Source organism: Electrophorus electricus, chromosome 1, assembly GCF_013358815.1.
Source record: "Electrophorus electricus isolate fEleEle1 chromosome 1, fEleEle1.pri, whole genome shotgun sequence".
NCBI lineage: Eukaryota > Metazoa > Chordata > Actinopteri > Gymnotiformes > Gymnotidae > Electrophorus > Electrophorus electricus.
In genome coordinates, this window is record NC_049535.1 from 1,700,001 (window position 1) to 1,711,701 (window position 11,701).

At 45.4% G+C, this 11,701-nt stretch overlaps 1 protein-coding gene across 2 annotated transcripts in view; it reads left to right on the plus strand.

Annotated features, from left to right (window-relative positions):
• The window catches only part of usp10 (ubiquitin specific peptidase 10), a 20,001-nt gene extending 13,625 nt beyond the window's left edge, over positions 1-6,376 (plus strand). For both annotated transcript variants that reach the window (XM_027007432.2, XM_027007433.2), the window contains 10 exons: positions 682-773; positions 881-990; positions 1,296-1,354; positions 1,480-1,583; positions 1,976-2,075; positions 2,295-2,487; positions 3,228-3,393; positions 3,635-3,779; positions 4,597-4,662; positions 5,353-6,376. In XM_027007432.2, coding sequence (XP_026863233.2) covers positions 682-773; positions 881-990; positions 1,296-1,354; positions 1,480-1,583; positions 1,976-2,075; positions 2,295-2,487; positions 3,228-3,393; positions 3,635-3,779; positions 4,597-4,662; positions 5,353-5,540 — 1,223 coding nt within the window. In that variant the 3' untranslated portion in view covers positions 5,541-6,376. The remainder of the gene's footprint in view (positions 1-681; positions 774-880; positions 991-1,295; positions 1,355-1,479; positions 1,584-1,975; positions 2,076-2,294; positions 2,488-3,227; positions 3,394-3,634; positions 3,780-4,596; positions 4,663-5,352) is intronic.
• Positions 6,377-11,701: the final 5,325 nt, after the last annotated feature.

An 11,701-nucleotide genomic window follows, 5' to 3' on the forward strand; every position in this document is an offset into this window, starting at 1 on the left:
TTGTTAGTGAACAGTGACAGAATTGTGGAAAGGAAATAGGCCACTGTACAGTATGAATTGTTCAGTAGATGATTCCAAATTGTTTTAATAATAATAAATCTTTAATGTCTCTCATTAGCAAAGTGTTGATCAAATACTGAAGCTGTCATGTACAAATTACTATAAATAAGGGTATTATCAGTAATATGTACAGTACAGATATAACCTAAAATACTGAATTTGATTATTTTTTTCCCGTTTTGCTTATTTGTATTTTCGGTTGTTATTTCTACGTTTTCATAGGTTATTATGGAACAACAAAGCTATCATGTCAAGTGATTCCAGATGTTTGAGTGGCAGTGCTTGTAAAGTTTAACCTTCTGTGGTTGTGGATATTTCTCTCTTTATTGTTATAAGTCACTGTCTTGTTAATCATGAGTGGCTTAATTTCAGTGTCCCCACCTGTAGAGCCAAAGCTCCACATTACCATGAGAACTGTGTCTATGGCAGTCTCCCTTCCTAGGTGTGGCATAGTGTCCTCTACAGTCTCACTATACTATCCACAGTCTTGTTCGGTGTGGACAGAGAGCGCCTGGACATCTGTTGCATATCCCTTTTCTCCGAGAAACTTCAGGGCACCTAATTGTCAACTTCTCTCTGGTGTGATTGATTTTTAATTTTTTTTCCTCCATCTCCTATCAGAACTTATTGAGAATGTGAAGTTGATACACAAACCGGTGTCTTTGCAACCAAGAGGACTGATCAACACGGGAAACTGGTGCTATATCAATGCTGTATCCTTTACTGTGCCCTGCCAGAGGGCTTCTAGGGCTCGGCACTTTCGCACTGCGTTGTCCTTTGAGCTGGTGTGTGGTTTGATCAGCCCTTGACTCAGTGTCAGACCCTGCAGGCCCTGATTGCATGCCCTCCCATGTATCACCTGATGAAGTCCATCCCCCTCTTCACTGAGACCCAGAGACCCTGCACCTCCACACCCATGATGGACAACTTGTGAGCCATTCTGACTTCCATCTGTTTTTTTGGAAGGAGTTGTTTGCTTGTGGTTTTTTAATTATTATTATTATTTTTTTTTTTTAATTTATTTTTAAATAAACCTCTTCAGAAACAACAGTACTGTTCTTTATCCTGTGTGTTATAATCAATACCCAGACATTATGAACTAGCTTGTACAAATGAAGCTTGCTTGTTGTTTATAGCATTTATTCACTGGAAGTCCTTTTTTTTTTTTTTTCTTCCCCCCCCCCCGGATCACCCAGTTTTGCTTAGTTTGTGTTTCCACTCATGTTCCCCTGCAGTGTTCGACTTGTAAATGAGTTCAGCAATATGCCTGTCCCCTCCAAGGCCAAGCAGCAAGGTATGTGACCAGCCTGTCTGTCTCAAGCTATACGCATGGTCCATCTGTCTTCTGCCTGTCTGTCTTCCACCTTTTTGCAGCTGTTTTAAACTGCATCAGTTTTGATCTCTGGTTGCTCTTCACAGCTGCTGGAGAGAAACTAATAAAAGACATCAGACCAGGAGTTCCCTTTGAGCCCACATACATCTACAGACTCCTCACCCTCATTAAATCCAGCCTTTCAGAGAAGGTATGGGTTGTTTTTTTTTTTTTTTTTTTTTTTTTTTTTTTTTTAACAGCTCCATGTAGATTTTACAAACAAGTTGGAAATTAAAATTTCAGCTGAACCAGGAAGAATTTCTACTGGCACCTGATTAGGCAGATGAACAAAAACACCTTGTTCTTGTGGTGGTGTGTTTGTTTTTTATTCTGCTCAGCACAGCCAGAGAATCTTGCTGTCTAAAGAGAGCAGCAGTGTTTGCTGTCTCAGCCTCTTTTTAATGGCCAGAACAAATTTGCGAGGCCTGTCTGTAGACACACCTGCTGCAGCCGGAAAGCGCAGGGGGCATGCTGAGATGTGTTTGGCTGCAGGCTCACTGTCGTATTGCACAGAGTTGGCTAATTAGACCCCCTCCCACACAGGGTCGACAGGAAGATGCCGAGGAGTATCTGGGCTTCACCCTGAACGGACTACACGAGGAGATGCTGGCCCTCAAGAAACTCATCTCTCCACAGGAAGAGAGTGGGTTCTTTTTCCATTATCTGCACATTCAGGGCAAGACACATCAGCCAGCATGACATCATGTCTACACTTTTGCAAAATGTTACTTTACAGATATATTTATGTATGAATATGTATATAAAACGTCAAGCCAGTGTATTTGTATTAAGTAGAAATTGAGTTTCTTTAATTCCTGTAAAAGTGCACTCTCTGGACTTAAGACTCATTGTCTTTAAGCAGAAGTGTCCACACCTAATGGGCCAGGGCCCCACCCAGGTCCTGAGGAAGACCCTACCCCGAGGGGGGAGGAAGAGGCTGAGGAAGGCAACGAAGATGAGTGGGAGCAGGTGGGACCCAGGAACAAAACCTCCATCACCCGCCAGGCCGACTTCATCCGCACCCCCATCACTGACATATTCGGAGGGCATATAAGGTAAGACCAAGAACAGTGTTTCACCCTACGATGCAACATAGCACTGTTATCGAAAGCCCCTGGATGCCAGTTTGGTGTTATCATGGTACAAGTACCTTTAAATAAAACATTGGAACTTTAGTCTACTGCTGTTGCCGTCTCCTGGGCGTTATTTGAAGACGAGAAGCAAATTGGATGGGGTGTTGAGTCCCTCCTTACTCCCTCCTCCTCTCCAGATCCTCCCCCGCTCTCTTTAGTATCCAACCATTTCACCACTCTGTTAGATAAACCCATGTTTGCCTTCCACTCTGGGCAGCATGGTTTAGTGGCATGCTGGAAGCTCCGGAGGCCCTTGCTGTCCTGTGTGCGGTCCCAGGGACCCCTGGGTCTCTATGCTACGTACCCATAACCCTCTGTACACTCGTAAGAGCCGTCATGGCCTGACGTGAGGGCCTGCTGTAACCCCACCTCTCTGCCACTCTCTCCACATGGCCCTACTTACAAAGATCACCCAGTCTTTGATAAAGCCATGGTGGATTTGAGCTCCAGAATACAGTGGAGCTGGTGGCAGTCAGGAATGTTGACTGAACACTGATGCAATAAATGTAGGAATAAGTGTTTGGATCGCAGCTGCTGGGATCTTGAAACTTGGGAGAAAAGACTGAAGGAAAAGAAATTGCTCTCAAGTTGTCTTGCACACTTATGAGAATCACTTGAATGCCGAGGTGTGTGTGTGTGTGTGTGTGTGTGTGTGTGTGTAGATCGGTGGTGTACCAGCAGAGCTCAAAGGAGTCTGCCACGCTGCAGCTCTTCTTCACTCTGCAGCTGGATATCCAGTCGGAGAAGATCCGCACGGTCCAGGAGGCACTGGAGAGCATGGTGGCCCGCGAGGCTGTCCAGGGCTACACCACGAAAAGCAAGCAGGAGGTCCGTACGCCCTCTGGAACATCTGACACGTCTAACCCTGCACCAACTACTAGGTTATATGGTTAACAGGAAACCTTCATTATTTGACACATTAGATAACCAACAGTGGTTGTATAACAAGAGCCTGGATTGGATTGGGTTAGTTTATCAGGGGGACATATAAAACATTTCATTACTGTCGTCACCTCAGTTATGAAACTCATCTATCCAGATGGCGTTAAACTCTTCCTTCCCCCCCCAGATTGAGATCAGTCGGAGAGTGACCCTGGAGGAGCTTCCCCCTGTCCTGGTCCTCCATCTCAAGAGGTTTGTCTTTGAGAAGACGGGCGGCTGCCAGAAGCTGGTGAAAAACATCGACTACCCTGTCGACCTGGAGATCAGCAAAGGTGTGTGTGTATGAATGCCTGTACTATGTAGCCACACAGGGCATCCCCCCTGCTGAACACTATACACTGAAAGGATAGGATAGCACCTCTCTCCCTACCAGAGATACAATAGCCAGTGGTTGGGTCACAGGTAGACCGTTGGGCAGCTGGTGTTCTCCTCCTGGCACGTTCACCTGCCCAGTGACGATGTGCAAATGTGCAAAGCATGGGACTAAACTGGGGGAAAGTCACAGAAACAAATCCAAAACAAATCCGTATGTAAAATAAGAATGCAAATAAGTTTGTGCATGAGCAGGTTTTTATTTTACATATTCATCACTCAACGACTTGGATGCTCCTACTGCAAGGTGGTAAATTGAGAAGATGCCAGGTAGAGGTCTGCTTTAATATCTTTTAGCCTCCAGAAGGAGGCAGAAGACCAGATGTTTGGGCTCCAGCTGGAGTTTCGGTATGCGCACATGTCGACTGTATGTGGAGCCGCTTGGGAGGGTCCCACAAAAAGCAGCGATGACCAGAATAAACAATGAAAATCCAGGAGACCTTTCAACAGAGTACACAGTTAAAAAACAAACTGTTTTAGTGTCTGCTGCTGAAAGTGGGCCACATCTTATTGTAGTTAAGTGTGGAAGGGCTGCCAGCGTTGAAACCCACATAGGCCATGCGTGTAATCTGGATTCAATTTAGCACTACAAGATTGCATGATTCTTCCCTCTTTTAAGGGCTGTGTTACTGTTCCCAGATCTGATGGCCAGCAGGCGTTTATGGGCAGCCTGCTTGATGTGGTGTGACACTGTTTGTTCCTCGTGTGTTTCTGCAGATCTCCTCTCACCAGGGGTGCGGAGCAAAACCCTGAAAGGCCAAAGAACCTACAGGCTCTTTGCAGGTGTGTGTGTGTTGATATGTACGTGTGTTTGTGTGCATTATTGCATATCTTTATAAAGTATGACCGGCTTGGGTAGGGGTGCATGTGGGGTTGGGGGATAGGGTGTGTGTGCTGGGTTTGTGGGTGTGGGAGCAAAGGCCCCATATTTTCTGGATGTCCCCTTCTCACTGCAGAGCAGCGCTTTAGTCGGCCATTTTCTCGGCCCTGTATAGCAGGGGTGATGGTGAGGGTCATACTAAAGCAGCCACTGAGGGGTGCTCTCTCTCATACACCCACTCTATTTCTCTGTCTTTTTTTTTTTGGCTCTCATGGCCTTTCTCTAGTATCTCATTCACATTTTATTGCCCTCTTTCATACACTTTCTGTGCTCTCCTGTTTTCCGTCTCGACTTGCTGATCTGTTCAATCTCTCCTCAGAGGAAGTGGGCTCCTGTTAATCTCTGCTCAACACAGGAGCAAATTGCTTCCGCTTTATTTTCCTTTTTAAGCTTTTTTGTCAAAACTAGTTTGTGCACAAGTTTGTTTCCCAAAAATCTATCCCAAGACCATCACATCTTTAGTTAGCAGTCAATGAAAACTGTGCGGTGGTTTATGTAAAATGGTACACTTGGTATTCCATCATTCTTAATGGTCACTGGTGCTGGGAACCATTTGCTTGGGGTTTCTGTGTCATTGTTGTCCTTCTTCACAGTCGTCTATCACCATGGGAACAGCGCCACGGGCGGCCATTACACTACGGATGTCTTCCACATTGGGCTCAATGGCTGGCTGCGCATTGATGACCAGGCTGTGAAGGTGACCAACCAGTATCACGTGGTGAAGCAGACATCGGAGCGTACTGCCTATCTACTGTACTACCGCCGCGTCGACCTGCTGTAGAAAACGCATGGGCTCACACACACATCACACACACACACACGCATACACATACACATGCCTACACACGCACACTCATCTACAGGAATACTGCCCTAATACACTTCTCCTGTTGCGACCTTTGCTCCACTGGCCCACCCCCCAGTCCCTTTGGCCCGTGCTTTTCCAAAGAGCCAGCTTGTCCAAGCCCCCCCTCCGATCTTTTTGGTTTTGGAAGGAGAGAAAAACCCCGTACCTAAAAAGACTTCCTTGAGCTGGAGTTTCCCCCTCCATACCGCCACCTCCCCACTGCCTCGCCACCACCTGTGACTGTGGAATTATCTGAAGGGTGTTCTTTGCATTGTGAGGGGAACGTGCCCCCCTGGTGGGCAGTATAGACCGGAGACACTTCTGTGCCCACCGTCTCACGTCAGACTGGCACAAAGCACGAATTCTGGCCAGCGGATGGCTTTACCTGAGGGACTGTGCTGAAGGGAAGTCATTCTTTTCCCTTTGTTTTTGTTTAATCTACTTTTTTAATGGCATAGCAAGAGATGAAAGCAAAAATGATTTTGCCTTTTACCAAGGGGACTTGTCAGCCGATTGATTTGCAGCAGTTCAGTGAAGCCGGACGGAAATCTTGACCAGAGTCAAAACGAGAAGCTCTGCACCAGCAAACTACGACGACAAAATATACTATACGTGTAGATCGCCACGTGCAAGTTTGTTTTTTCTTTTTTAATTTCTGAATTTTGAAGCAAGCCACTTGTTCAAGCAGCGCTGCCACCCCCCCCTGTGCTTGTCTATCTCTCTCTGTCTATCTCTCTTTGTGCTTCTCTCTCTCTCTCTCTCTCTCTCTCTCTCTCTCTCTCTCTCTCTTCCCCCCCCCCCCCTCCCCATTCCTCATCACCTCGATGCTCTCATGCCTTGCTAAGCTGACCCCAGAGCCATCGGATAAAAACAGGCAGGACCACGGCAGGCTGAGGAAGAGGTGCTGCGGTGGAAGATTAATCGGCTTTCTTGTTTGCGAGAATCTGGGTGTGGTTTCTGGATGTAGAATTAGACTGATTAACAATTTTAATGCGCTTTAGGACATAAATGATTTACAAAAAGCTGTGCACGGAAAAATATAAAATTGATCAATAAAAAGATGGATGTGCATATGCACAATTTTCTTCTGCAGATATTTAAAAAGTTTCAAGCATTTATCAAATTTATCAACACATGATAAATTTGAATCTGGGTGAATCTTGTTTGGCTGCCTTGGGAAAGTTTGTGCTGTTTGCTCGGCTTTTTGTGTACCGCATGTGTCTGCGCGTGAGCGCTCGCGCATGCGCGCACACACACACACACACACACACACACACACACACACACACACTCAGTCTCAGTCACATGCTGGAGAGACACCAATGACAAATGACCATCAGCCTACGTTTAGATCTTCACCCTTTTGTAGTGATGGAGTTGAGTCTGTTCAGATAATTTCAGAGCAGTTGTGCAGTGGTGTCCCTCTAATGCCATGTGCTCAGCACTTCCTGTGTCTGCTTCCCTGAACAGGGTACTTTGTGCAGTCAGCCTCTCTGTACTCTACACGATGAAGCATTGTTCCTTAGCATTGAAGGGGTGTGTGTGTGTGTGTGTGTGAGAATCACAGGCTTATTAACGGCTGATGTTCCTGGAAGTGGAATTCTACTTCTGCATGGCTGCACAACATAATACTCTGAATGAGTGAATATCTCTCTCTCTCTCTCTCTCTCTCTCTTTCTCTCACTCACTCTCTCTTACACTTACACACACACACACGAACACACACAATCATGTTTTATTTTGTTTGACACCTTTTGTCATCAGTTTTATTCATTGATTGTATTGACTTGATTTCACCCTCCCATTATCTCTTCCTGTGACATTTTTTGAATTGATATTTGGAAAAATACAACCCAAGCTAAAGCACAACAGCAGAATAAAGTTGTACAAGTTTTGCTTGATCATATTTCTTTCACATTTGGCTTTTTCATTCCACAGCTACAGTAGCAGCTCATGTAAAGACTGCTGTGGCAGACTGCAACTATTTCCCTACACATAGTTCTAAACTTTTATTCTCATTTAAGTGAACTTTTTTGCTTAAAGAGTTTGCCCTAATATATTTGAACATCTTAAACAAGCAACACTTGAGCCTTCAGATATCTGCATTAAATATGAATATAAACACAGGTGTACCCCCCCCCCCCCCCCCCCCACACACACACACACACCTTAGCTGTTGAATAAAGCGAGGTACCTAAGCATCCTGGAGCAGGTTGACTGGCGGGAGGTCCTCCCAGTCCTGCATTCTGCCACAGGATGTTCAGGACATTACTCGTGTCTGAACAGCAGAGCCTCATTCCCACGTCCTGGTGGGAGATGCGTCATTCCCACGTCCTGGTGGGAGGTGCATCTCACCTGGATGCCCTACAGATGTGGCGTGTCCTCAAGACTGGACATCCTACAGATGTGGCGTGTCCTCAAGACTGGACATCCTACAGATGTGGCGTGTCCTCAAGACTGGACATCCTACAGATGTGGCGTGTCCTCAAGACTGGACATCCTACAGATGTGGCGTGTCCTCAAGACTGTGGACATCCTACAGTTGTGGCGTGTCCTCAGACTATGGAAGTCCTACAGAAACGTGGCTTGTCCTCAGACTACTTTTACGTGGTTTCTCCTTCCCCTTTGGTGATTGGAGAAGTCTTAACACTCAGTGCACATCTGCGCCACTGAATTAGGTTTTCATAGTGTAAATATTCGCTCTCAGCTATGAGTGCTTTGACCAGAGATTTCTATTTCATGGCTTCCCTGTTATCCTTTATTTAAGCATTTCAATTTGGTTATTTGAAATGTCTACAGAAAGAGGAAGGTGTCCCAAAACCTAAACCAAAGTATGCAGATCTGCTCTCTCGCTCTCTCGCTCTATCTCTATCTATCTATCTATCTATCTATCTATCTATCTCTATCTCTATCTCTATCTCTCTATCGCCTCTCCTGATTACTGTACCATAAGATGTAAGAAATAAGTTATTTGGTCTCAGTGTCTTTAATACACTGCTTGACCTTTCTTGACCTCTGAATTAAATTCTTTCATAATTCAAGCATCACTCATTTTAAGAGGTTGGTTATTTAAAAATACTATACGTAATCCTAAATGTTGGTTCAGATCCGCTGATGGCTATTTTGTCAACGGTTGCACTCATTGTGTGTTATTTTAACCCCTTTTTGCCTTCCTTGGAAAGTTTTGAAAATGGAGACTTTGAAACATGCATGCGTGCACACAGCTGGTGGAAGGCTTTATGTTGTACCAGTTCAACCCTGTTTCACCTCCTTCTCAGTATCAAAGTCAGGGAAATGTCCTGGCGAATGGCTTCAGTGACAACTCTGTTAAGTTTGTTTCCTAACAGTTGTCTGATTATAGCTTGACATTGGGAAAACAAGCTCAAATGCAAAACGTATGCTGTCCCTCATCCTCAGCATTCAGCGTTTTTTTTTTTTCTGTTTTTTTTTTCTTTCTTTTTTTTTGTCAACTTTTCAAATAAAAACAAAAACTGGCAAAGAGGTTTGTGGAGTTTAGTCTGAGGATTGTGCTTGGTGGTCTGAAGCAACCCTAAGGTACTGCTGTGCTGAACCTTAGAGGCTTTCTCTCCCAAAGCAATGCTAACGTACTGAACCCTGTAATCTCTCCTCAACGACCCAGGAATGTACACCGTAACCAAACGCAAATCTGAAATAAAAGAAAACAGCCCTGGCTAGCCATGTTACCATGTGTTGTACACCAGTAACGCAGCAGGTTGGGTTCCTAGGCCTCTTTTTGTGGGGGGCGATTATAAGCCCATTCTGTAGGCTGCGCATGTCAGCAGTGTCCTGCTGGTGGTCACAATGCAGTGTGTGTCCTGGTGGCATTGCTGCCAGGCTTATGCGCAGCCCGCAACTCCCCTCTCCTGGGCACACATACTCTGGTACATGGTGGTGTTCTTCTGACTCAGCTCCCTCGTGTAATTCACTGTGGGTTTTCTCCTTGTTAATGTCATTATGCCGTTTAAGTGAGTTTTTTTTTTTACAGGCCTGTGGCCACAGCCGGACCACCTAAAGGCAGAGAAGTGTTTCTTTATCCCTGCAGAGAAAACCATACATGCTGGCTCATTTTCCAGCTTGCTTTCATGGCCTTGAGTGGATGTTTATTGTTAGAATATATTTCCAAACAAGGCAACTATTTCGGCCAGTTGGGATGTAATATACACCAGGCGGCAGCTTTGGTAGCATAAGTTGGGACCACCACGTGTAATGTAAACGCTACAATAATCCACTATGATCTTGTTTCGCTGGAAATGGTAAAAGCCGTTACTGAGTTTCCACATGATTAATGCTTTGGTGTCATTTAGAATGATTACAATGGAGTATCGTGACTGCACAAAACTGCTGAGCTGTGAGTAGCAGAGCACAATTCACAGGGAGGGTTTCTATTGAGAGGCTTTGAGGCTGACCTAATGTCTGATGTGCAACTCTTAGAAACCTTCAGGCTAACGAAGGGTCTCCAGGCTAATGATTAAAATGATAGACACTTTCTAATGCCAACCAGGAGGATACACATCCTCCACTCCTGCTGAGATGGACATATAACCTGAAAAACCCTGTTGGAAGAACCTCTACCTGCATTTAGGGATCACTGTAGCCTGTAAGAGTTCCCTTTTAAATTGGACTGGATGAGATGGAATGCCATGGCAGAGAGAATGCTGTCTCTTCTCCAACTGGCCTTCACCAAAAACACTTGAGGAAAGAGGGGAAAAGTATAGTTTGGATTGTCTTACAACAATACTTTTGTCTTGGTGCAGACCGTCTCATAATTTGGGTTTGTCTGACATGCAGCGGTTCCATCTTTTCCTGTAGACTGCTGGCGCCTAACCCACATTGGGTTAAACAAAGTGCTGGCACCAGTAATGGAATCCACGTCTTCGGCTCGTCCGCTCGCGCTTCACTCACTCTCCGTGCCTCCTGTGCCTTCATCCCTCAGTCTTGAACTGTAGCTCTCGCCAGGACACACCATGCTTGTGGAGCTATGCTGTCACCATTCCAGCCCTGCAACACCCTCCGCGGTAGCCCTCGTCCACCCTTACATCCGTCATGTCTCTGTCATGTCCATATGCTCTCTCGAGTTGCTAAGGGAAACGGAACAGGTTTCATAGCAGTGGACCTTCCACGGCCCTCTCTAAATAAATACCCCTGGTGTACGTGACCCACCCCCCTCTCTCATCTCCACAGCTCAAATGCAGGTAAGGACTCTGCTTCATCAAGGTGTTTCTTGGTATTCGTTTATCCTAACCAGTAGGTAGTCCAGAGAGCACTCGGACCATTACTGGTTACATAATGGTAGGCAATCATTTATCACGATGTCCTAAGCAAGTTGTATAACACTACTTTTTCCATTCCATTAAGTGGATATGGGTAAGCATATGAGTGGATTACTAAAGAGGCTTTGAGATGAAAAGCTAGTGGATCTTCAAACTTTATTAATGCCGATTTCAGGGATTGGCACCCTCTAGTGGAGAAACATCTGGGAGAATATGCTGGCTTTCAAATGTTTTCCTTTGTCATGACAATGTAACAAATGACGAGGTTCACTTGGGACTTTTTTTTCCTCTGAATATAATTTTACAGGTTAATTCATCCTATCCTGCCTCACCCGTGGAGATTGCTCAGAAATAAATTTTTGTTATTGCAACAAATGCACTGTTGACACTGAATGTGGCCCAAAACCAACAGAATATTCTCCTGTGTAAGTCTGTAATGTACTGCTGCTGTTGTGTGTGAACACGAATCAAAGCTTGCCCTGAATCTGCGTGTCCACACCTTGTAAAGAGGACACCCCCCACCACACACACACACACTTCTGAAAGGGTAGTGTTGCGACTGGGAAGCCTGGCTGTTTCCATGGTGTGGCCGGCTAGGACAGAGGAGTTTGAATGTTTGAACTGCAGGGCTTAATTCAGGGTTTCTCCGGAGATGAGCTGAGGAGTTGAACGTCTCCCTTTTTCCCCCGTGCATAAGGAGATTTTGAGTCATGGCTAACAGCTGAATATTGAGTCCAGCGAGAAATCTTTAGATTGAGGGGTCCTGTCTCTTTGCCATGCGCCTGCCAGTGGCTGAAGTGTGTT